The sequence below is a fragment of the Corvus brachyrhynchos genome, unplaced genomic scaffold, assembly GCF_000691975.1.
Source record: "Corvus brachyrhynchos isolate BGI_N302 unplaced genomic scaffold, ASM69197v1 scaffold219, whole genome shotgun sequence".
NCBI classification, from domain to species: Eukaryota; Metazoa; Chordata; class Aves; order Passeriformes; family Corvidae; genus Corvus; species Corvus brachyrhynchos.
Genome location: NW_008240034.1, coordinates 1,333,922 through 1,358,579, shown reverse-complemented (window position 1 = coordinate 1,358,579; position 24,658 = coordinate 1,333,922). Strand labels below are relative to the sequence as shown.

Below are 24,658 nucleotides of genomic sequence, written 5' to 3'. Positions count from 1 at the left end.
CAGGTTTCCATTGCAGGTCACTCTCTTAGGAAGAATGAGGGAAAAACACCCAAAGTAGCTACCCCAGGAGGCAACTGGGGTAGCCACTGCTGCATTTCGAGCCTCTGCTGTGCTCAGTGTCTCTGACTCTGCTTCCTTGAGCAGTCTGCAAGCCTCAGACCTTGCAGTTTGAGGCAGCAGGAAGAGAGCTGAGCTATTGGAACGCAAGAAATGGCTGCAGACATCCCAGGCTTGCAAATTGGATGGTTAAAATTGCTGGAGAGCAGAGGCATCCCCCAGGACAGAGAAGCCACGTGCCACATTGCTCCTGGTCTCGTATTATTGTTGGGTTTTTATGTAGTAGCCCAAATCCCTGCAGAAATGGCTCTGTGGTGGCCTGTGTCCAAACACGTGAACTCTGCTTGAGACACTCAATGCCTAGAAAAGCCTGGAGTTCTGTGTCTGTGGAGTGCACAACAAAAACTTACTGGGAAAAGCTGTTCTAAATCCAGCACGAAGAAAACGAGGGAGAAATAAACGTTGTGTGAGACTGACTCGTGTGAGCACAGCAGGATCTCCAGCAGAGTCCCTGCCCCTGTGCTGTTCCTTGTCCCTGTCCCTTGTGTCCCATGCTGTTCCTCACATCCTGTCCTCGCCTCTTGTGTCCTGCTGAGCTCTTGGGCTCAGATAAGGCCAATTAACTCCTTGGAATTCCATTTATAAATGACTTCCTTTGGAAAGGAATCTCCAGCTAATTTTAAATGTTGTCTTATCTGTGTTTGCTGAGGCGGTTGGGGCAGGGTTGCTGCTTTTTGGGCTGTTTTTTAACTGAGTAACATTTCCTGAGGTGGTGTCAGTGAGGTGCATCGTGGACAGGAGATTTTGGTTTCATTTTTGCATGGAAGTGGCACCATGTTCGGGGACGCTGGGTTAAAGAACTGTCAAACTGACTCACCACTGGCCTCTGCACATTGGTGTGGGATATCAGCAGCTTAGATAATCTTGTCCCTCGCCACATCAGCACACCAATTCTGTAGAATTGCAGGAATTTTGGCTTTTGAGCAGCCAGAGCAGTCACTAAGCTACAGTGATGGAACATCAGTCACGTTACATCCTGATTTCTGTGATCCAGGACATTCCTCAGCTGTGGCTGTGCAGCCAGCTCTGACCCACAGCCTGCTGCTGGGTTATCAGGAGTGTAGTTTTTCCAGAACTTCTGTCTCAGAGACCCAGGCAGAGCAGGAGCATTGGTTTCTCACAGTTTTGATGCATGGGACATCGCAGGAGCCAAGCTGGCTGCATCCTGGGGGAGACCCCACTGTGAACTGTTCCACCCCCAGGAACAGGAACAGCCTTGTGCTTTGTCCTCTTTAAAAATAAACATTCCCAGCTCCTTGAAAATCCCTGGATTGAGGTGCTGAAGCTGGAGGTGGCTCAGGATCAAAGTGGAAATGGCTGGACACAGAACTGCCTCCATGTGCCTGTGGGGAGAGCTGTTATGCCAGGGAAAGGAGCTGTATCCGATATGTTGGCTCTGTTTATCACTCAGGAATGGGCAGAGAGGGAAGAGCTGCCACCCTGTGAAATATTTGCAGGAGCAGCAGGCAAAACAGCTTCGATTGTCATGGAGTTGTGAAATAACCTTTTAAAAATAGTCCCTGTCATACATTGTGTTTTCTGTCATCCATCTCACACATTCCCAGTTTTTAAGTCTGGGAAGTGCAGCCCAGCCTTGGAAGCCTCTGACTGGGATTTGTGAGCTGCTGATGCAGTTTTTTTGTAGCTCATTCACAGCATGTTCGAGATGTGAGCACCCTTTTCCCAGCTCAGAGCCCAGGGAAGGGATTTGCACAGAGGGAGGTTGGCTTGGCAGCCACGTGGGACTGATTCCCTTCCCACGGAAGTCATGGCAAGGTGGGACAAAATGGAGAATAGTGCAGAAAGGAAAAAAGTGAAGTAAGACCGAGGCCGTGATTGTGCAATTGTCAGAATTTTTCCTGCTTCCAGCCCCCTGTTCTCACGGATCTGTGTTCCTCTTCTCTGCATGTCCTTAGCACAGAGGGAGGAGAAAATCAAACCAGGAGGTGAGGGAGGGTAGGGAAATGCAGGAATTGTACAGGTGGATGATCCATCTCCCACTGCAGCTCCTGCTTTGGCCCTCACAGCCCATTCTCACCTGTGTGTGTGGTTTGCAAATGCTCCAAGCAGCCAAGGTTCCTGTTGCTTCCTCTGCAATTCCCGAGGTGGAATGCTGAGTGCCAAAGCTGGGTTAGGATAGCAGAGGTTTGTACTTTGGGGATTTTGTGATGAAAACCCAGCCTTGCATTTGTTTCCTGCTGCTGGAGCTGCGAGAACACGTCCTGCCCTTCCAGCAGCTCCTGGCCTTTCTCCTGTCCGAGACCAAACTGAACTTGGATTTGTAGGTGGGGATGTTTCACCTGCTCTCCAGATTTGCTGGCACTGGAAACAGTTCTTCAGTCCAGCTTCCTTCTGGTAATTCTGACTCAGGCTTCCAGGAATGGAGGGTGGGTTTTTTCTTTCTTCTTCTTTTTAATTTTTTTAAATTTTATTTAAAAATAGGAGTGTTTATGCCTAAGAACTTCCCATCTTTCTCTGCTGCTGGTGCAGCATGGGTCTGTCATTGAGCTTGGCGCTCTGCACAGGCTGTAAACTTGGAGTAGTGCTGCTCCTGGAGTTACTGATTGCTTTGGATGCCACAAGCTGCTGGCCTGACCTTGCTCCCCGTTGAGAAATTCCAGGGTGAATTTGTTTGTGTGGGAGCAGACAAAGGATCTCCTCAGCCCGGAGTATCTTGGGAGCTCTTTCTCCTCGCGGGGTGTCTTGGGAGCTCTCTCCTGGCAAGCTGCATGGTCCAGGGAGCAGTGTCCAAGGATCTTTGTTGGTGCATTTCCATGTTTGCCCTTCCTCACCCACACCCTTTGTGTTCCAGCTGTTCTCACCCAGCACACCGTTCCCAGGCCTGAACAGCTCCAGTGACCACGTTCCTGCTGTCCCCAACACCCCGCTCCTCATCAGCTACCAGGTGAGATCCATAGTTGGCCTCAGTGGGATGCTCCTGGTGATATCCCAGTGCTGGGGGGAGCAGTTCTGACCTTTTTCCCTTCAGAGGGAGTGAGACAAGAAACTCGGACAGGCACAAGTCCCTGCCCTTTCCCAGAAGTGTGTTACATTTCCCAGAGGGAAACCTCGCTGTGTTAAGGGGCACTTTGGGCTCTCAGGACATTGCTCTCTCCTGTGGGCACAGTGCTGAGTGGAAAACTGGGCCAGGTGCCTGCTCAGGGCAGGTCAGGGCATGGCTGGGCAGGGTTCACACAGCCCCACAGCCCATCCCAAGAGTGGTGCAAACATCTTTCCCTGGTTTGGTGAGGAGCAGGCATTGGGCAGCTCTTACAGCCCCTGGGGTGGGCTCCCACTGGTGGCTTTCCTTACTCTGGGAATGAATGGATTGTGTTTAGGGGGGTTGTGGCTTTGGGGGATGGTTTCAGTGTCAGTTTGAGGCAGGGCACAACACCACGTGTGTCCATAGCTCAGCAAGAACATTAACATTTAGTCAATGCTGGTTTTCTTCAGTCTCAGGCTCCTGCAGAGGAGGAAGATGAAGCTGAGGAGGAAGAAACGGAAGAGTTGGGGCAGACGGAGACCTATGCAGAATATATCCCTTCAAAGTGTGAGTGTTGCCTTGGGAAGTTCTGTTGACTCCATTGAACAACCTAATTTAATTGTGTGTTTGCTGCGGCACCTCCCAGGCTTGTGGTTTTCTAGGAAAACTCTACACTGCCCTGGGCTGCAGCTGCTTGATGAGCTCTGAGGTGCCCCTGGGAGTGAAGACCTCGACTAACCAGTGTTCTATTGTCATTCAGCCAAGATTGGGAAGCACCACCCTGACCTGGTGGTTGAGACGAGCACCCTGTCCAGCGTCCCCCCACCTGACATCACCTACAGCCTTTCCCTGCCCTGCTCTGTGGCTGACAAAGGCTCCCTGTCTGCACTACAGCTGGAAGCCATCATCTACGCCTGCCAGGTACTTGCTGCACCTCGGGTGTCTCATACCTGAAGGAAGCTGCCTCTTGCAGGGACAGGTGTTCACCTGTGTTTTAAAACAACTGTAATTCGGGTGACGAAACTCCTTTGGCATTTTAAATGCCTTTTGAAGGATTGTTTGAAGCCAGGGGCTTCTATGTGATCTGTTCTGCAAAGAGGCAAGAATCCTGGACTTTTCTTGCAGAGGGCTTTACATTTTGGGGCCCTTTCCCATGAACTGCCACTTGTGAGCTTGGCCATGACCCTGACCTTTCCTGCTGTCGTTTGGCTGAGCGGTGCACGTGCATCTGTGGAATGTGTGAAAGGGTTAAGTGGTGCTCACGTCAAAGCTCCTAGCAAAGGCAAATCTCGTTTAATTTTCAGTTCTGTTCTTGGTTTTGCAGCAACATGAAGTTTTATTGCCCAATGGGCAGCGAGCTGGGTTCCTCATCGGGGACGGTGCCGGAGTCGGAAAGGGCAGGACCGTTGCGGGCATCATCTTTGAAAATTATCTTAAAGGGAGGAAAAAAGCTCTGTGGTAAGTTGTTGGGGCTTTTTTTCCCTCTTTTCCCGTAAGACCTTGGAGTTAGTTTGGATCTAGAAGTAAGGAATTCCTTAGTGCTGATGTTGGCTTTAGAATTGAGTCATGCTGTGGCCTTGGGTAAGTCATTTCCACCTCTTAGTGCCTGACTGCTGCCTGTGAAGTGGGAATATTCCCCCTGCAGCAGGGATGGAGAATGAGTCACTGTGAAATAGCAGGTTTCGTGCTCCTTGGGGCGAGTTGTCGAGCCTGGCCCCTGCTCTCTCTGGAGTCGTGGAGGGTTGTTCCTGGGCTTCCCGAGTGCAGACCCAGGAATATGGGGCTTTGCTGCAGATCACAGCCTGTGCCGAGGGGCAGACGGGCTGTCGGATCTCACACTGGGGTCCGTGGGCAGTGGGAGATGTGACAGCTCTGCACAGCTCCTCCTGCTTTAGTCAGAGCTGTTAATCACCAGAGCTGTTAATCACCGTGTGCCCTGACTCCCCGGGGACATACCCAGCCCAGACTCCCCGGGGACATACCTAGCCCCAGCTGCTGGGGGAGATAACCAGCCCCAGGAGGAGATAACCACCCCACACCTCCTTTGCAGGTTCAGCGTCTCCAACGATCTCAAGTACGATGCTGAGAGAGACCTGAAGGACATCGAGGCCTCCCACATTCCTGTGCATGCTCTGAACAAGGTAGGAGAGGAGCTGCACTGCTGCTCTGTGAAATCAGCCCCCGGGAGCAGTTGGAGGCTCTGGCTGAGCACGTGGAGCAGCCTCTGCCTGTGCAGGATGAGGCTCAGGCAGCAGCAGAGCCTCTGTTCCCTCCTCCCAGCCAGCTCTTCCCACTCAGCCTGTGTTCCCTCCTCCCAGCCAGCTCTTCCCACTCGGGGCTCCAGCTATTTTTATCATGGAGCTGCACAGGGAGCACAGAGCTGTTCCCTGCTGGGAGTGGGAAGTGTCTGCAGACAAGTGCAAGTACAGCAGAGCTGGAACCTTCCTCACCATTCCTGAGGAATCCTGTGGAGAGAACAGCTCTGTGAGATGTGCTCTGCTCTCCTGAGCCAGCCTTTCCCAGTGCTGGTTCATGGAATCACTTCTCAGAGCTGCAGTGAGCACAGAAATGCACAGACTGGTGTCTGTCGTGGCCTGTGGTTGAGTCTCTGTCCAGTGTCTCCCAGTTCACTTAAATCCTCTCCTCTGGTTTTAATGGTATTAAATAACCAGCTCTTACAAACTCCATAGAAACCACAGGTGTTTGACACCTCTGAGTGTGCTCCACTAAGAGATTGAAAGGGATTTTGTTTTCAGCCCCAAAAGACTTTGAATGGAACTTTCTTCATCTCGGGACCAGGGTTTTCCCCCTACCTTCTATTTCGTTACATGTAGGATCCATTGCAGTGAGACAGACAACAATCTCACTTAGTCACAGAGAAAATGATTTTCTAGAAGGAATTAAAACAGACAGGAAGGGTCAAAGCAATGAAAGACTCTAAACTGTTGCTTAAAAAAAAGGAAGCACTCTTTATTGCCAGAAAATCGATGTCCCCGCGCGGTCCACGCAGTTCACTGCATGCATCCAGATGTGCTGACACATTGGCTGTGGCACTTCTCCAGGCATTTACAGTCCCTGTCATCACTGTGTCTCTGTGCCAAACACAAATGCTGAAGACATCAGCTACCAACAGCTTTTTGCCTGTTCTGAGCTCAGACTGGGATTTGTTCTCAGAGCGGGAATGTGTGTCCGGCACTCAGCAGCACGGAATGTGGGCAGGGGTGGGTGTGACATGCTGGGGACAGCAATCACAGTGTGTGTGTGCTCCTGCTCTTCGGCCTGCAGATTAAATATGGTGACACAGCTACCTCAGAAGGAGTCCTCTTTGCCACCTACTCGGCGCTGATCGGCGAAAGCCAAGCGGGGGGACAGCACAGGACGCGCTTGAAACAGATTTTGGAGTGGTGCAGGGAAAACTTTGAGGGAGTTGTATCCTTAAAAAAAAAAACCAACAGCCAAAAACTGGAGAGAGAGAGGAACTGCTGCTTGTGATTGTGCTTCAGCAGGGAACAAAGAGCTTGGGGCCATGTGAAGTCATGGGGAGCAGCTGTGGGAGCAGCCCAGTGCCTTCAGGAGACACGAATCCCCCACACTCTGATCTCCTCCTCCTCCCAGGATGCAGTTAAGGGGAGGAGGGGAAGAAGCAGCTGGGATTAACCTTTTCAGCATTCCTCTCCCGAAGTATCACAAGACAAGACACACCTTGGAGGTGAAGGGAGAGGGAGGGGTGGATGGCTTTGGGTCTGAAGAGCACAGGGCCGGGCAAACCCAGCAGATTCCATGTGTGGGCCATGAGTCAGTCCTGTTGATACTGGGATAGGTTGTTCAGTTGGTTGGAGGAGACTGGGCTGTATTTTCTGTCTGCTCCCATCCTCAGGGTGAAACTAGATCCTTTCTCCTTAACTGACACTGCCCTCCAGATTGTGTTTGATGAATGCCACAAAGCCAAAAACGCCAGCTCTACCAAAATGGGCAAAGCAGTGCTGGACCTGCAGAACAAGCTGCCTCGAGCAAGGGTTGTCTATGCCAGTGCCACAGGTGAGCTGTTCTGCCCACGGGGTGGGCGTGAGAGCGGCAGAGGTCCCCTGTGACCTGAAGGGGCACCCTGAGGTGTGAGTGTGTGTGAGATCCTGTAAGGAGAGGCCAGTGGTGCTGCAGGGCTAGAGAGGAGCTCAGTGTGCCCCATCACTGATGTTACTTGCAACTTTTTGGCAAGGTCAGATTAATTTCTCTCCAGTTTATGTTGTTCCTGGCTGTTCCAGCTGCTTGGTGATGTTTACCCGCTGTATGTAGGGAGGTCAATGTTTGGAAAGGTTTCTAAAGGCACAATGCAAATTACAACCTCTTCAGAGTTCTCTTCACTTGAGTCACAACTATTCCCAGCTGCTGTGGGTTTGCTGACAGTATCTTCTGTCCCAACAGGTGCCTCAGAGCCAAAAAACATGATTTACATGAGCCGCCTGGGGATCTGGGGGGAGGGAACCCCGTTCCGAGCCTTTGACGAGTTCCTGCACGCAATTGAGAAGAGGTGAGTCCTGTCCAGCCCTGGGCAGGTGGGGGCCTTGTGTGGGAAATGGTGCAGTGCCCGAGGATGGTGTGGGCAGCATGAGCCAGGGGAGGGGCTGGTTCTGGAAAGGCACCTGCCTGATGCTGCCCCGGGGCAGAGGGAGGGTCCCATAGCTGGGGTTCATAGCTGGGGTTCAAAGCTGGGGTTCTTGACTGGGTTTCACAGCTGCGACTCCAAGCTGGGTCCCACAACTGTTGTCCTCTCCCAGGGGAGTCGGCGCGATGGAGATTGTGGCCATGGACATGAAGGTCAGTGGGATGTACATTGCTCGGCAGCTCAGCTTCACTGGAGTGACCTTCAGGATCGAGGAGATCCCTCTGGACGAGCAGTACAAGGCTGTCTACGACAAGGCAGCCAAGCTGGTGAGCTGGGCCTCTTGTAGTGGGAGGCTGAGGTCTGACCATGTTTTGGGCACTGCTGCTGGTATGTGGGAGGGTGTGAGGCCCCAAAATGTGGCCATGACCTCAAACGTAAGAAGGAAAAGAGGTACACAATGCTCAGCTGATGTAGTAAAAAAACTTAGACGTTTTTGCTTCTTTTTGAAAGTTCTACATTTGCAAACCAGAGCTGCGTCGTGCTGATGGAGAGGATGACCAGTGTTCATCCAGCTCAGTGCACACTGATTCTAAATCAGATTATCAACCCTCAGACTGTTCTGATCACCTCCTGCATGGCAGGAATGACAATGGAAATTCTATTAACTCATTCTTCTTGGTATTATCTGCAGTGGGCAGAGGCCTTGATGGTGTTCCAGCAGGCAGCCGACTGGATCGGGCTGGAGTCTCGGAAATCGCTGTGGGGTCAGTTCTGGTCGGCTCACCAGCGCTTCTTCAAGTACCTCTGCATCGCCGCCAAGGTGCGGCGGCTCGTGGAGCTGGCCCAGGAGGAGCTGGCCAGGGACAAGGTACGGGAGCAGCACCCACCAGCCTGACCTGGGGTTTTGTGTAGTCTGCAACCAAAGGGAGTTAATTATTGCTCGGCTTGGCAGCCAGTCCAAACCACTTTAAGACTGAATTTCTCTCCAGAGTGAAGTGCAGTGTCTGGGTTTCTGAGAATATTCCTGGTGAATGATGCTGGGGAGTTCAGGTGGTCTCATCTCCTCAGGTGTTGTCTGCTGTTTGTGTGGGCAGGCTGGGCTGGGAGGGGGTTCTGGGTCGTGTTCAAGCTGGAAGTGTTCAAGGCCATGTTGGATGGGGCTTGGAGCAACCTGGTCTAGTGGAAGGTGTCCCTGCCTGTTGCAGGGATTTGAAACAAGATGAACTTTAAGGTCCTTCCAACCCAAACTGGTCTGTGACTGTACGGTTCTAGAAGAGGTACCAAACCCTCCACCTCAAGTACAGCTCTGTCCTTTCTTCCATCTGGGTGCACCTTGGAAATTTTAGGAAGAAACTTCCTAGCACAGTCAGTGAGGTTCTGTGCTCAGAGTCCCCCTCTGTGGGGTCAGCACAGGGGGGTGTTGGATGCTGAAAGATTTGAGAGATGGTTCTTCCTCAGGAGCCCTGCTACGGGCCTGGCACGGATTTACCTGGGACAGGGGCCAAGGGGAGGTACCTGGGCCTGGGAAATGCCTCGAGCCTGTGGCAGTGCTCTGACACCTCACTGTGCCATCCCTCGTGTCCCTGCAGTGCATCGTCATTGGCCTGCAGTCCACGGGGGAGGCTCGCACCAGGGAGGTTCTGGACGAGAATGATGGGCACCTCAACTGCTTTGTCTCTGCTGCAGAGTGAGTTAAAAATCCTTGTTTTCCTTTGTGGGGTGTGTGGGAGGCCGGAGGGGCAGGAGGAAAGCTCTGCCCTGGGGCACGGAGCACTGGCCAGGTCGTAAAAATTAGTTTGATGTCACCTCCCCCTGTACCATGGAGGGGATGCTCAGGTGGGTTCCTGAGGCACTGTATCCTCAGTGGGACTGCATGAGCTACATCCTGGATTTTGAAGTCTCCCGTGGACTTACAGGAAGAGCCTGATCCTACTGTCTACACACATAAAAGAATTGGCAGAAGGAGAGCCAGAACTGTAGCTCAGAGGTAGTTTGTGTGATCTGGCTCTGGAAAACAGGCTTTTGACATAGAAGAAATGAGCACGATAATTTCCTGTGGTGGCAGAGGCTGGGATGATGCTGTGGGGTGGCATCAGTGCAGCAGGGGGAGGGAGGAGTGTTCTGAGGAGTTTAGATCCACCAGAGTTGGCTTTTAAGTCATGTACGAGGCAGGATCAGTGTCCTGGCTGTGTGGCTGCTGTTCCCAGGGAACAGGAGAGCTGCCTGTGTCAGGAGTGAGCCAGCAGCAGGACTTGTGCTGCCTGTTCAGCAGAGAGTGAGGCTCTGCTCCCTCTCCTTCCTGCAGCTTCCAAAACCCCAGCCTGTCCCTGAATGTGGCTGTTCCTGCATGACAGGGGACAGAAATGTGGGACGTGGGTTGGGTTTCCTCTGTTTTGCAGAGCTGTTTTCTTCTAAGTGACTTTTGCTGCAGGTGGGAGCAGTGAGAGATGCCCGAGGCAGCGGGAGGCCAGGTTAGGCCAAGCTTTCCTCCCGCTTTGGTGGGGGTTTGGGTTGATCTGTGTCACTCCTCTGCCTCCAGCCCATTCCTGAAAACCAAATGCAGTTTGGTGACAGCTCACAGGGCGGGTCTGGCAACTCCTTGGGTGATTTGGCCCTGTGGATTGGTTTCCTTGTCACAGAACTCAAGTCCAGGGGACAGCGTGGTCCCTGGCTGAGCAGTGCAGGAGGAGAGGTCTATCAGGGGTCCCACTCTGTGTGACTGTCCCTGCTCCCAGGGGCAGGAGCTCTGTGTTCCCTGTCTCCTGGCATCTGCTCAGCCTCCAAATGTGTGTCCTGGTGTTCCAGCACTTCAGGGGATTTCTGGAGGGGAGTGTGCTGGGAAGGAGCAGTTTAAAGATGCCGAGAAATGGGGTTAAAAATAAACATGGTCCTGTGAGTGAATTCCAGCCCAGGGCTCTGTTTTCAGGGAGATGGGGAGGGCAAGTACGGGAAATGAGTGGAATTTCACAGCCGGGAGGCTCTGGAGTGAGTGGTCATTGGGTCACTCCCAATGGGGGGGGACAGAGGACAAGGGGTCATTCCTGGTGTCACATAACTGCAGTCACAGAGCTCCGTCCTTCTGGGGAGCAGTGTGGTCGCTGTCCCCTTCAGCCCCTCACACCAAGGGTCCTGGAGCTCCCTCCCCAATTCCCAAGTCTCCCTTTTCTCTCCCGGAGGAGTCATCATGTCCATCCTCTCACCTGTTGCTTGCAACATTTGGTTTTGGGGTTTTTTCTTGGTTTTTTTTTTTAAGCAGAGCTCAGTCAGCACCACCCCATTGCCCTGGGGGTTCATCCACACAGTCAGCATTTAAACATTTGCTCTTTGATTTGCAGAACAGCGCACGGAAACCTTTGGTTTTCACCTTTTCTGACTTTTTTTTCCTTCCATTCACTTGGAACCACTACAGATCCGTGTTCTGTCCCCTGGTTTTGTGGGAAGCAGGCCCACGGCCAGGGAGTTGGAGGACTTTGGTGGAGCATGTTTGTTGGATGGCCTGACAGTGGTCTGTGCTCTCAGGGCATGGAGAGGGGCTGGGACACTGGGACTTACTGGATTTTTGGTGTAACAGCTTCCCAATGCAGTGTTTCCCATTCAAAACTCCCTCTTGGTTGCGATATAAAGGTCCTGCAGCTCCAGGAGCCACCTTGTACCAAGGGCTGGCTGAGCCCAAGCTGGTGGCCACGGATGGGGTGGATTGACCTCTCTTCCATGCACTGTGGGGCTATCCCAAACACACCTTGGTACGTGATAACCAGCACGTGTTGCTGGTAGCTGGAATAAATTTTGCATCTTACTTTCAGAGGCGTCTTTCTATCACTAATTCAGAAGCACTTTCCTTCAACCAAAAGAAAGAGAGAAAAAGGAACTGGCATTAAAAGAAAACGTAAGAGCTCCCTCACTCCCAGCCCAGCCCAGCCCCTGCCTCCTGCCCTGCTGCTCCCCCCACAGCCACTCAGCTTCTCTGCCTTTTGCCCTTCTCCCCACTTCATGCTTTTTGCTGCTCTCCCCGGTTTTGGTTTGCCCTCCTGCACATCTCCCATTGCTCCCTCATCCAGAGGACGGCAGCTCTGGGTCATCCCCCCTTTTCCTCCCTCTGCCCCACTGCCCTTGCCCTGCCCCCCCCTTCCCCTCGACCCACACTGGGGGCAGATGGCACAAGGCCTGGCTGGTGTCTCCAGCAACCTCCACAACCCCTTACTCAGAGCATGGCAGGGGCCCTGGGAAAAAAAAAATAACTCCCCTGCCAAATTATTTGTTGTGGCTGCGGGTAAGAAGAGTTTGGGGATTTCTCCTCCAGCGGGGGCACGTGGTGGTGTGCCTGCAAGCAGTGTCCCAAAACACCAGTACCTTCCTGTGTCCTGCACACTCCTCTGGAGGCAATCCCATGGGATTCCTTCCCGGAGGAGCTGGCACTGCTTAGAGCCAGCCATGCGCCCATCCTGACATGTGCAGCCAACTTCAGCCCTGCTCAGGAGTGCCTTGTTCTTCCTTTCTCTCTCTTCCTTTCTCTTTCCCGCTCTCCCTCCCTCCCTAACTGCCACCCCCACCCCAGAGGCTCTGTCTTTCTGAGGTCAGACTGTCGTTTGGGGCAGGCTCAGCTCTTTTGGGATTCCTTCTCCTCCTCTCTCTGAGCTGGCCCTCTCTGTCCTGCCCTGGTATCCCGCCGGAGCCGGTGCCGTGACCCCGCTCACTCTCTGGTGCAGGACGGCCGAGGGGCCGCTGCCCCAAGGCTCTGCGGGGCCCGTGTGACCAAGGGGTGGTCATCAAGATCAGCGATGACAGCAGCACCGACTCCGACATGGGGCTGGACAGCGACCTCACCTCCTCCCCGGAGTCCCTGTTAGAGACAGACGATGTCATCTTCGTGGATCACACGTTCGGCGGCTGCACTGGCGAGGACAGGGGTGAGTGGGGCAGTGACACGGGGACAGCTGGGGAGGGGGGACTGGGTCCTGCAGGGACCGCTTCAGGCTTGGGACAGCCCTGTGATCTTGGCTGGATTTTGTCCTGGTGGTCACACTCTGGCTTGTGAGGTGGATCCACATTCACCCACTGTGATCGGCGAGCAGGAGGGATCTGCCCTGTGTGTGCTCCTTCCCCCAGCAGAAAGGGAAAGCCCAGAGGGAATTCACTCCATGCTCAGCGTTTACTGCAGGTCATAGTGCTTTTGTCCAGCAACAGTGCCCCCAAAAACCCTCTGGGACAACTTTTTCCCCCTCTCTGATGTCCAGTGTCCAGGTTACTCTAAACCTTTGCCTTTTACATCGCAGGTAGTTTCCATATGCTGCCTTCCCAGAAAGAGCTGCACGGCCTGAGGGAGCTAAAGGTCGAAAAGATGAAGCAGGACCTCCTAGCAAAAGTGAAAGCACTGGGCAAAGAGCTACCTCTCAACACCTTGGATGAACTGATTGATTACTTTGGGGGCCCGGAGAACGTGGCCGAGGTACTTCCCACAGTCGGTGTATCTTGGTGGCACTGGGTGAAAGGGAAAGGGGCCAGTGAAAAATCACAGAATCATGGAGTGGTTTGGGTGGGAAGGGACCTTAAAGATTATCTTGTTCCACCCCTCTGCCCTGGGCAGGGACACCTTCCACTCTCCCAGGTTGCTCCAAGCCCCGTCCAACCTGGCCTTGGACACTTCCAGGGATGGGGCAACCTGGGCCCACACAGGGAAAAATTTCTTCTAGTAAAAAAAAAGCAGGTTCCTGCTGGCAGAGGGTTTCCTCTCCCTGGCAATGTGAAAAAGCTGTTGGGAATTGACTGGATAGCCTTGCTGGGCCATGTGGGTCCCCAGCCTGTAGCAGCCCCTCTCCTGTGTGCAGATGACGGGCCGGAAGGGACGGGTGGTTCGCAGGCCCGACGGCTCCGTCGTGTTCGAGTCCCGCGCCGAGCAAGGGCTCTCCATAGACCACGTCAACCTGAAGGAGAAGGAGCGTTTCATGCAGGGGGAAAAGGTGAGCTGGGGTCGAGCTCCAAAAACCTGCATGGGACTGAGTGTGCTGAGAGGGGGAGGGAAGGGAGGGTGTCTGTGCTGCCCTGTGCCCTGCCAGCCTCAGGCCAGCAGCTCTCTGTGGGTTTGACCTGCTGGAAGGTGACAAAGCTTCCCAGGTCCCTTTGTTGGCTGGGGCTGCTGCAGTGTCTGGAGCTGTTTCTTGAAGCTGTTTAACACATGTCCAGGAACCTCACTCTCTTCTCACTCGGCTCTCCCGTAGCTTGTAGCGATAATCTCGGAGGCTTCCAGCTCAGGGATCTCCCTCCAAGCTGACAGACGGGTGAAGAACCAGAAGCGCCGGGTGCACATGACCCTGGAGCTGCCCTGGAGCGCAGACCGGGCCATCCAGCAGTTCGGTGAGGGCTGGGTATCCCTGGGCACTGTCACCTCCCCTGAGCGTGGGCCAGGCTGTGGGATGGGCCCTGGGAGGGTCTGGTGTGGTGGCAACCCAAGGTGCATTTAGGAGATGACTTTGTGGGGAAGAGAGCAGAGACACAGTCACTGGTGCTGCTGAGACTTGGCAGAGCTGGGTTTATAGCCCTGAGCTCTGGGGCAGAGGATGGACTCCCCAGGGTGAGCAAGATGGGCATTATGTGGCTTTTCTGGTTACGTTCCCATTCCAGACAGGCCATCCCAACCTCCTGTTCCATCCCTGTTCCCGTGTTCCCATAGGCCGAACGCACCGATCCAACCAGGTCTCTGCTCCCGAGTACGTGTTCCTCATCTCAGAGCTGGCGGGGGAGAGGAGGTTTGCATCCATCGTGGCAAAACGCCTGGAGAGCCTGGTGAGTGCCCACAGCAAAGATCAGCTGTGATCCCAACAGGGCTCTGATTCCCTCTGAGGAGATTCTGGGTCAGAGCTCCCACCAGCATGGCCACTGTAACTGGGAGGGTTGTGTCACCCCTGGCTGAGGCACTGCAGTTGTGGAATGCAGAAGGCTCTCAGCATCCTGGGATTTGGGAAAGGAAATGAGGAAGAATATGTAACCAAGGCGTTGGGAGGAATTTCAGGGAAGCAAGAACCCACTTCAAGATGCTGGAATTCCCCACTATTACTGGAGCATACACCCATATTATTCCCAAAAAGCTGATGAAATAATTAATGGAATAATTAGTTTGCCTCTGTTTCATTTTCTTCACTTCTGATAAATCCCCAAATCCTGTGGTGAAGTTTCAGTATTCCAGAGGAACACTGCCTCCCCATGGCACATTCCCGGACATGCTTTTGGCCATCCTTCCCTGGTGTTTTGCAACAGCTCAGAGTAAGAACCTTTTGCTTCATCTGCCTTCCCAGGGTGCCTTAACTCACGGGGACCGACGGGCCACCGAGTCCCGGGACCTCAGCAAGTACAACTTCGAGAACAAGGTGACAGGACCGGGCCGGCGCAGCGCAGCGCAGCTGAGAGGGGGTTGGAGGAACTGGGAGAAGGAGCTGGAGCCAGAGGCAGAGGCAGAGCCAGGAGGATCATTGCTGGCATCTGCAGGCAGGGCCCAGCCTAGCACCCAGCTCCTGCCTCCCAGCTTTAGCTCCCAGCTCCTGCGAGCTCGGAGTCGTGGTCAGACTGAGGACTCTGCTCCCACCGGGAGCTGGGAAGGGGAAGCTGGGAAGGGCATTCGGTCCCCTGCCCCCAGGGAGGGGCCTGTACTCCGTTCCCCTGGGGACATGGGGGGCACCCATGCAGCTTCCCTCTTGCCTTGTCTGTGTTCCTGGGCTGACAGCGTTCTCTGTAGTGCTCAGCAGTGTGTGACACCTTCAGCTGTGTGTGACACCCTCAGCAGCATGTCACCTTCATCACTGTCACCCTCAGCAGTGTGTGACATCCTCAGCAGCATGTCACCTTCATCAGTGTCACCCTCAGCAGTGTGTGACACCTTCAGCTGTGTGTGACACCCTCAGCAGCATGTCACCTTCATCACTGTCACCCTCAGCAGTGTGTGACATCCTCAGCAGCATGTCACCTTCATCAGTGTCACCCTCAGCAGTGTGTGACACCTTCAGCTGTGTGTGACACCCTCAGCAGCATGTCACCTTCATCACTGTCACCCTCAGCAGTGTGTGACACCCTCAGCCCCCAGCTCAGCTGTCCATGTCAGTTCCTCCCGTGTGTGACTCTGGTCTCCTCCCGCAGTACGGGGCCAAAGCCCTGGACAGGGTCCTGTCCACGATCCTCAGCCACACGGAGAACAGGGTTCCTGTGCCCAGGAGCTATGAGAGAGGGGAGGATGCCTTTTTCCGTGGTAAGGACATTACCAGTGGTAAGAACATTACCAGCTCCAGGGTTTCTGCTGGGTGGGTTGGTCTCAGGTTTGGGATGCTGGAAGAACCGAGCAGGAGGTCAGAGGGAGAAAACAGAGAGGGGAAAGTGCCACTGGCTTACGCTGCCAGGTCACCCTGCCAGGCATGGGGAGGAGCTGAGTTCTTGGAGGGGAAGCAGTCCTGCAGTAATGCTGATGGGAGGCTTAGCCCCAAAATGCAAAAGATGTCTTCTGCCATTCCAGAAATGAAGCAAGGGCTCATCTCGGTGGGGATCTGCTGCAGCCAGATGAAGTACGGCACAGTCTCTGTGGAGAAGGGTACGTGTGGAGCTGCTCCTGCCCCAGGCAGGGGACAGATGGAAGAGACAGGGGTGTCCTGGCTCACCCAACCTCACGGAGTTTGCTGGGTGCCTGGGCAGGATGTTTGCCTTGAGGGCAAGGTGCTGTGGGAACAGCCTGTGCTGCAGATCCCGTGGCCCCACAGGAACAGCCCTTGGACTGGGCTGCTGTCAGAAGGGACATGGTGGGGCTGCTTGTGGGGCTCTTTGGGAGGGGGCTGGTGGGTTCCATGTCCAGCTGTGCCATGTTCCCTGACCCACTGTGCTCTTGCAGACTGCTCCATCACCAAATTCCTGAACCGCATCCTGGGCCTGGAGGTGGACAAGCAGAACATGCTCTTCCAGTATTTTTCCGACACTTTTGACTACCTGATTGAGAAGGACAAGAAGGAGGGCAAATACGACATGGGCATCCTTGGTATGGAGAAGGAGGGGTGGCCACAGCTCTGCCTCCTGCACCCCTGGGGTTCCTGTTCCTCCCAGTGCAGTGTCCCCACCCAGCACAGATCCTGAGACCCAAGGAGGTGTTTTTGGGAGGATGTTCCTTACAACAGACTTCTCCTTCCACAGATTTAGCCCCAGGAGTGGATGAGATCTATGAGGAGAGCAAGGAGGTTTTCCTGACCCCAGGGCACCCGCAGGACGGGCAGGTCGTGTTCTACAAGGTGGGCACCTGTCTCTGCCTGGTTCTAGGCTGTGCTGAGGGGGAATTTGTGAGGCAGACACCGAGGCACTCATCCTGCCCCTGGAGTTACAAATCCCTCTGTGTGTCCCTGTTCAGATCAGCGTTGACAGAGGCTTAAAGTGGGAGGAAGCCTATGAGAAGTCGCTCAAACTGACAGGAGCCTTTGATGGATTCTACCTCTCCTACAAGGTACGTCCCTGGGCTCTGCCAGGGTAGCACCTCAGCTCAGGGGTGATTCCAGCAGGAAATCTGCCATGGTTGTACGAGTGAAATGCCTCCAAGGACCTCCATCCTTGAAGGAAGGGGTTAGTTTAGAGAAATCTGGGGAGGGAGGCTGTGCCTGTGACCATCAGCTGTACCCCTCAGGTGCGAGGCAGCAAATACACCTGTCTGCTGGCAGAGCAGAGCCGTGGGAAGAACTTCATCCTCTACAAGCCAAATATTGGGAAGCAAAGCCAGCCTGAGAGCCTGGACAGTCTGCAGAAGAAATACCGGCGGGTAGGTGGGACCTGCACCCCCCAGTATGGGGGCTGGGGGAGGTTGGAAGGGCATTCACTGTCACCCTGTCACAGCTCCTCATGGCTCTGCTGTAGATGGGCAGGGATGGTGGTAGCACCAGGTGTCCTGACTCCCACCCCTGGATTTCACATTTTCTGCATCCTGGACAGTGGAAAATTCCTAATGTTGAGTGTTGTGCTGCAGGTGCTGCCCGAGGAAGCCAAGGAGCACTGGGAGAGCAGCTACCACTTCTCCTTGAAGAACTGTAACCACGCCGTGTGGTAAGGCAGCTGCAGCCCCAGCCTGCCACACAATCCCAGGATGGTTTGGGTTGGAAGGGACCCTAGATGAAGCCCATCCAGCTCCATGGCAGGGATGTGCAGGGACACCTTCCATTAGGCCAGGTTGCTCCATTCAGCCTGGTCTTGAACACTTCCAGGGATGAGGCAGTCACAGCTTCTCTGGACAACCTGTGCCAGGCCCTCCCCACCTTCACAGGGAGGAATTCCTTCCCAATATCCAATTTAAATCTCCCCTCTTTCAGCTTAAAGCCATTAAGCCACGTCCTCCCTCCCCAGGCACAGCCCAGACCCCAGGGATCCCTGCCTGTGACAGTGGGGGAGGCTGTGGGGAAGTGGATCCTACACAGCTCCAGGAACCTGTGCTAATTGCCGAGGTTTTCTCCCATGGTCCCCACAGGAACAAGAGCTGCAAGCTGATCCAGGAGGGGAAGGAATGCTTCCAGGGCATGCGCCTGAGGCACTATTACATGCTGTGCGGGGCCCTGCTGCGCGTGTGGAGCAGGATCGCCGGCGTCATGGCAGACATCACCAGCAGCAGCTACCTGCAGATCGTCCGCCTTAAAACCAAGGAGAAGAAGAAACAAGTCGGTGGGTGAAGTGCTGGGAAGGGAAAGGGGGGCAGGAGGAAGGGGTCCAGCTGCCCAGCATCAAGATTCCCTTCCTGAAAGGGATGTGTTCCAGCCTGGAAGCACCCACTGCTGAGGTGACCCCATGGGAAGGAGGGGAGCTCGTGGTGGGGCAGAGGGGGTGAGCCAGGCCCATCATCCTCCTGAACACCCCCAGTGCTGCTGCCCTTCCCTCTGTCCCCACAGTGCCCCCCCTCCAGAGTGCTGTGGGGATGTTATGAATGGAGAGGGGAGAGCTTAGACAAGTCCCTGCCTTTGACAGGCTTCTGGCAGTAGCCAGCAGCTTTATTGAGGCGGCCAGCACCCCAAAACCCGCTCTCACACGTTCTTAATAATGACCAATCAGGCCATTAATTATTTATTTGAATAGGCCAAGGAGAACAGACATAAGACTTAAACAGATTTACTTACTACACAGGATAAGCAGAGGAAACACTACTAGTAAAGATAAAGGTACCTATGTTACAGCTAGCGAAGAAATAGTGTAAATTAGGAGTCAGTGTCACTTACCAATGAATGATAGCAGTGTGCAGAGAATCTCCTTAATTTCTCTCAATCCTCTGGGGAAGTAACTCGATGCCAATGTCTTGGTCATTGAGGAGAACTCTTCACACACTCAGTGTATAAGAGATTTCTGATTTCATGAAAATCATAGTGGTCTTTTGTAGTTGTAAAAATGCTTGTGTTCTGCAGTCACTAATTTTCCTTTCTCACACCAAGATAAAAGGCTTATTGCTGGCTAAGGGGGTTTTCAACTGAGATAATTCATCACATGACAAATCATTCCAGTCTGACTTAGCCACATGTGACAGGGAGATAGTTTTGCTGTATCGCGGTGAAAGGTCCTGCTACAGGGAACTGATGTGTGTTCCTCCCCCAGGGATAAAGATCCCCGAGAGCTGCGTCCACAGGGTGCGGGAGGAGCTGAAGCAGATGGACGAAAATGTGAAGAGGAAGCACAGCCGGCTGCTCCAGGCCCAGGAGCAGAGCTCACCCTTCTCCCTGCCACTGCACATCCTGCCAGGGCCTGGGCTGCCCCTGCCCCGGCACTCCCTGTGCCAGAACGAGATCTTGGACTTGACCTACAGCCCTCCCAGCAACAGCATTCCTGATGTGATGTTGAACCCGGAGACCAGAGCGCTCTGCTTCTCCTCGGATCCCACCCTGCAGCCCCAGCAGCAGCAGCACAGATTGTCCTTTGGCTTTGGCCACGCTCCTGGCCTGGAGGGCAGCGCAGCCCCCGGCCCCTCGCTGCACGAGCCCCCTGCCCTGCCTCCCCCAGCCCCCCTGCAGCAGCCACAGGAGGATTTTCTCCAGCAAGACGGGAATATCAATTTTAGAGAGATCCTGGAGGACATGCTGAGGACGTTCAACGGGCCCTCCCAGGAGAACCTGCTCCCCCCGGAGCGCCAGAGCGTGATCCAGTTCAGTGGGCCCTTCCCGGACTTGAGTGCCAGCTGGGAATGCTGCCGTGGATCTGTGTCCTCTGGTGCAGAGGTGAGAGCTGAGGAGCCCTGACTTTTCTACTGGTTTGGACTGACCCTGCTCTGGTTTTGAGGGAAGAAAAAGCCTGTAGTTCCTTAAAGTGAATTTTATTTATATATAATATTCAGTCAGGCATGTACAGGTTTGTGTGGAACGTGCCCCGGGGGGAGCTGAGTGGGTCCCGCTGGGCCAAGGGGGCTCTGCTGGGTCGAGTCCTGCTCACAGGTCAGTGCCCAAGTGGGATTGAGGGGAGACCCCTCCTCTGCCCACCCCCTGCAGACTACTGAGTGTCCGAACCTTCTCCAGCCCTCCAGCCCAGCAGGGCCATGGCCAGGCTCCAGAATGACCTGCTGACCACATGCTGGTCAGTTAGGGAAGGGTGAGAGCCCAGCCCCCAGCTTGGGCTGCCCCAGCCCTGCTGTGGACCCTGAGGCTGTGCTGGCAGGCTGGGATGAAGGGAAAGGGAATGTCCCAGAGGAGCTGGGAGATGCTGAGCTCAGGAGTTCTCTGGCAGGGCTGAGCAGGTGCAGTGAGAGAGACAAAACTGCCTGTGCTGCCCTTCCCGGGAAGCAACCTTGGGCTGCCTGAGCTCCGTGGGAGTGGCCAGAGCTGGCTGCACCCTCACGGTGACAGAGCTGGAGTCTGTCAGAGCCCAGCCATGCCAGGACCAGCAGGATTCCCCAGAGCAGAAGGGACACGTGTCCCCTGTCCTGCACTTTAACCTCACCGGGTCGCCGTGACCAGACGTGCTTTGGCCAGTTTCCTGCTGTCACATGTTGTCCCTTCACCTGGACATCCCACTGGTCCTGCCACTGTCCTTGGCTGGGCCATGGACCCCGGTCCAGGGGTCTGGCTTTGGGTCAGGGCAGCCCAGCGTGGGTGTGCAGTGTCATTGTCACTGCTCAGGGTGTGCAGTGTCACTGTCACCACCCGGGATTTGCAGTTTGGCTGCTCCTGCTGTACCCTTGGATACCAAAGAACAAAGGCTGCTTTGCAAAGCACTGCCCCACCCCCTGCTGCCTCCTCCCCAGGACAGAGAGCATCCAGGCCTTTCCTAAAAGTGGCACCGGGATCATTTCAGGGAAAGGCCTGGGACCAACCCTGCCTGACCTGGCCCTTCCTCGGAGAGCCCCTGGGGAAGGAGGTCCCCTGTGCCCTGACAGGTCAGTCTTGAGGGGGCCAGAGCTTCACAGTGCCTGGTGCTGTCACCTCCTCCGGGCAGACACTGTCCCCACCATGTCCCTCCAGGGCTCAGGAACTGGCCCAGTGCCCTGTTTAGTGTTGGGAATTGCTCCGGCTGTGGCAGGAGCTGACCCCTGACACACCGAGGTCACAGACCTGCCCTGGTGCCACACAAGTGGGCTCAGTTTGAGGCTACTCTGGTCCCTGAATTTCGTTTTGGGGGCCTGTCCTTACCCCCTCTCCCCAGCTGGCGCCGGCCTCTGAGCACCAGGCCCGGCTCAATCCCTGTGGTCGGGGGGCACATTTCACCTCTTTACCTCAAAGTGATCACCAAAGATGGGGGAGCTCCCTGTGCCTCCTCCCAAAGCCTTGCTGCTGCCCCGGGGGCTCCTGCTCTCCTCCAGCTCTGCTCCTCTCGACCCCAGCAGCCTCCCTCGGGCTCAGGCAGAGCCAGGCTCCCCCCTCTCCACACCCTCCCCTATTTAAAGCACTGCTTGCTTGGGGCTGAATTCTCAGCAATGAGGGTAAAGGACGCCGGGAAAACCCAGCTCAAAGAGGTTTAAACTCAGGAATAGCGAGGGGGAATTCCCTGCTGGGCACCCTCTGCTGTCACCGGAGCCTTACCTGGTGGCTTTGACCTTAACTTTAAAATATATGCAATCCTTCCTCCCTGGCCTCTGGAAAGACAGAGAGCACCTTCAAGGAATCCCTTCCCTGCCCCAATCCCATGTTTTGTCAGGGTTAATAATATGTAATGTTATCTTTTAACTAAATTATTCTGCAGTTGTCCTACTGATTGTATTTTTAATGAGTCCCTGTTTTCTTCCCTGACACCTTTGTGTTGGCACTTTTTAATCCGCTTGTCGTTTGCCTTTTGTTTCTATGTATATTTATAATTAAGTTGTACATATGTAAAGAGATTTTTTTTAGACTATGTGCCTTGGACTAATATTTCCTGAATTTTCTACTTGCCTCAGAAGGATAATTTTTCATTCTGCTCAGTAAAAATGGAACAGAAGCCACACGTGAGATTTCTGTAACTCCCAGTTCTGTCTCTCTCTGTCGGTCTGTCCAACCTGCCCCAGGAGCCCAGCTAGGACTTGGACCAGGAATCCCTGGGCCAGCATCCTGCTGGCAGCTGGACTTTGTATCTCCTGTGTCACCAACTCAGTGGCATTGAGGGCTGTTGTCCCAAGCCTCCCCCTCTCCCTGGGAGAAGCCACGGCTCGTGCAGAGGAGGATCCTGGCTGGATCCAGCCTGGGCACCGACCTTGGATGAGGCAGCTCCCTCGTGGCTTGGCTGGAAAAACACAGATAAAAGAGTCTCTGTTCCAGCGTGTTCCCCCAGCGGGAGCTGCCACAGCTCCGGGACATCTCATCCAGGCACTGCTGGCCTTGTTACCCCACGGGAGGTGGGATGGGGTGACACCCACTGAGGGATCCCTAAACGAGAGCGGGATCCTCCCGGCATCCCTGATGTGCCAGGCTGGAGGCTCAGCAGGGGTGTCAGACTTGGGGGACCCCAGCAAAGATCCCAGGATTCTTCCTGAGGACAGACTCCCTGAGGGGGCTGCAGATGTGAAGGGGAGACCCAGCACTTCCCAGGCCCTGGGAAGAGGTGCATTCTGCATGGCAGAACCTGAGCTGTCCCTGCCCAGGATGGGACATCAGCCCCCAGGGGCTTGGCTGGGCACAGCTCTGCCTTCACAATCACCAGGACGCTGCCCCGAGGAGGAGGAGGGTGATCCTGCTCGCTGTGGTCAGACACATCCCTAGCTGCAGGGGATATTTTGCTGTGTCCCAACACGCCTGGGTTCTGTTTTGCAGGAATTTTTCCTGGCCAGGGCTTGCACCATTGCTGGACCCATCCCCTCTGCTGCCCTGCCCGGAGCATTCCTGGGGACAGGAGGGATTCCAGAAGGGGAAGGAGGGATCCCAGAAGGGTACAAACACCCTCCCCTGCTCTGCCTTTTCCCAGGAAGCCCCTTGGGAGCACGGATCATGCTGGATTTGCACTTCCTCCTCAGCACTGAGGATTATCCCTGCTTGGCTCAAGGGTTGCGTAAGGTCTTGGCTTCCGAGCAAACTCCAGGTTCTCAGCAGGAGCAGCGCAGCAGCCCCCACCCCTCCCTGCTCCATCCCAAAAGCGACACAGCAGCTCCTTCCTAACGTCTTTATTGCAAGGGGACTCCTTGTTACTGTGAGGGGGCTCCAGCTGCTCCTGCCCGCGGCAGCCGCGGCCTCCGGAGCCTCCGTCCAGCAGATGCACGCTGTGGGTCAGGGCTGCCCCACCAGGAGCTGGATTGGAGGCAGCCCGTCATGGGGCTGGAGGAGGCTCCACAGGCAGTGGCGTCAGGACGGGCAGGGGCACAGCGGAGCAGAGCTACAGGTAGTTAGGCAGGTCCTTCTCGATCACCTGCGGGCAAGAGGGGAGCGTTGTACCCCGAGAACATCCCCGGCCTGCCCCTCCTCCCCAGCAGCAGCACTTACATAGGGATCTTCCATCGGGCTGTACCTCTTCACCACTTGGCCTTCCCGGTTAATGAGGAACTGTGGGAATGAAGCAACCCCTGGTGAGCAAGTCCAGGGCTGCCAGGGAGGTGTTGGGGGTGTGGCAGCTGTAGCCCCCACAGACTCGCTTTCCCCTCAGCTGTGCTCTGGGGCAGGGCAAGGGTTCCCAAGGGTCTCTAGGCACAGGAACCCCTCGGGATGCTCCTGCCCTGACATAGAGCAGAGCCCAGTGTGAGGCTCCCTCCTCCCCCAGCTCCCCAGAGGGAGGTGCAGCCCAGAGGAGGCAACTGTGTCCTACCTTGGTGAAGTTCCATTTTATTGCACTAGGAGAGAAAAAACAGGAGTGAGTTTCGGGCAGAAAAGCCCACCCTCAGGCTACTCACGCCCAGCCAGGCCCTGAGCCAAGCCCTCCCTGCCGGCTGCAGGGCTGGGGGTCCCCGGGGCTCCCCCTCCCACACTTACTTGCCCAGGGTGCCTCTCCCTTTGGGCTGCTCCTTCATCCACTTCCAGAGGGGGTGAGCATCCTCCCCGTTGACATCGATCTTGCTGTACATGTCGAACTTCACCCCGTAGTTCTCAGCAAATGCCTTGATCTGAGCGTTGTCCCCGGGCTCCTGAGGGGCCACACCGGGACCGTGAGGGTCCCCGGGCTATCCTGACGTTGCCGGGGAGCCCTCGCCACCACCCCACGTACCTGCTTCCCAAACTGGTTGCAGGGAAAGCCCAGGATGCGTAAACCCCTCTCAGCGTATCGGGCGTGCATGTCGACAAGCTGAGTGTAGTTTACCGCGGTTTTCCCTCATTTGGAGGCTACGTTGGTGATGATGCAGACGTCGCCCCTGCAGAGGGGGTGAATGAGTTGCCCTTCTCCCTCACCCACCGGGGCGAGGCCGGCGGGTTACGCAAGAACCACTGCGGCTCAACCTCGCCCGGCGCCGCGTTCCGCCACCCCCGGCCCCTCCGTCCTACCGGTACTTCTCCAGGGACACGTCGTTGCCATCGATGTCGAGGGCGTGAAAGTCGTAGATGGCCCTGGCCGAGCGCCAGTCGTCCGCCTGGGCACACTGCGAGGCGGGC

At 55.2% G+C, this 24,658-nt stretch overlaps 2 protein-coding genes across 4 annotated transcripts in view; one reads left to right on the top strand and one right to left on the bottom strand.

Moving 5' to 3' along the window:
* SBNO2 (strawberry notch homolog 2) overlaps window positions 1-22,094 on the top strand; it is a 43,598-nt gene extending 21,504 nt beyond the window's left edge. For all 3 annotated transcript variants that reach the window (XM_008641088.2, XM_017743834.1, XM_017743835.1), the window contains 27 exons: window positions 2,930-3,022; window positions 3,571-3,667; window positions 3,861-4,021; window positions 4,425-4,558; window positions 5,151-5,241; window positions 6,386-6,529; window positions 7,021-7,138; window positions 7,523-7,628; window positions 7,876-8,029; window positions 8,395-8,571; window positions 9,293-9,390; window positions 11,507-11,589; window positions 12,410-12,610; window positions 12,977-13,149; window positions 13,529-13,660; window positions 13,919-14,054; window positions 14,371-14,483; window positions 14,993-15,064; window positions 15,828-15,936; window positions 16,198-16,272; window positions 16,567-16,710; window positions 16,863-16,957; window positions 17,074-17,166; window positions 17,344-17,475; window positions 17,680-17,756; window positions 18,175-18,365; window positions 19,284-22,094. In XM_008641088.2, the coding sequence (XP_008639310.2) occupies window positions 2,930-3,022; window positions 3,571-3,667; window positions 3,861-4,021; window positions 4,425-4,558; window positions 5,151-5,241; window positions 6,386-6,529; window positions 7,021-7,138; window positions 7,523-7,628; window positions 7,876-8,029; window positions 8,395-8,571; window positions 9,293-9,390; window positions 11,507-11,589; window positions 12,410-12,610; window positions 12,977-13,149; window positions 13,529-13,660; window positions 13,919-14,054; window positions 14,371-14,483; window positions 14,993-15,064; window positions 15,828-15,936; window positions 16,198-16,272; window positions 16,567-16,710; window positions 16,863-16,957; window positions 17,074-17,166; window positions 17,344-17,475; window positions 17,680-17,756; window positions 18,175-18,365; window positions 19,284-19,921 (3,837 nt within the window). In that variant the 3' untranslated portion in view covers window positions 19,922-22,094. The remainder of the gene's footprint in view (window positions 1-2,929; window positions 3,023-3,570; window positions 3,668-3,860; window positions 4,022-4,424; window positions 4,559-5,150; window positions 5,242-6,385; window positions 6,530-7,020; window positions 7,139-7,522; window positions 7,629-7,875; window positions 8,030-8,394; window positions 8,572-9,292; window positions 9,391-11,506; window positions 11,590-12,409; window positions 12,611-12,976; window positions 13,150-13,528; window positions 13,661-13,918; window positions 14,055-14,370; window positions 14,484-14,992; window positions 15,065-15,827; window positions 15,937-16,197; window positions 16,273-16,566; window positions 16,711-16,862; window positions 16,958-17,073; window positions 17,167-17,343; window positions 17,476-17,679; window positions 17,757-18,174; window positions 18,366-19,283) is intronic.
* Window positions 22,095-23,229: 1,135 nt separating this feature from the next.
* Window positions 23,230-24,645, bottom strand: GPX4 (glutathione peroxidase 4). Its single transcript, XM_008641036.2, has 6 exons — window positions 24,551-24,645; window positions 24,276-24,420; window positions 24,044-24,195; window positions 23,880-23,904; window positions 23,561-23,620; window positions 23,230-23,486 (listed from the first exon to the last, which is right to left on the bottom strand). The coding sequence occupies exons 2-6, from the start codon at window positions 24,342-24,344 to the stop codon at window positions 23,454-23,456; spliced, it is 339 nt and encodes a 112-aa protein (XP_008639258.1). The 5' UTR covers window positions 24,345-24,420; window positions 24,551-24,645; the 3' UTR covers window positions 23,230-23,453.
* Between the last annotated feature and the right edge of the window lie 13 nt (window positions 24,646-24,658).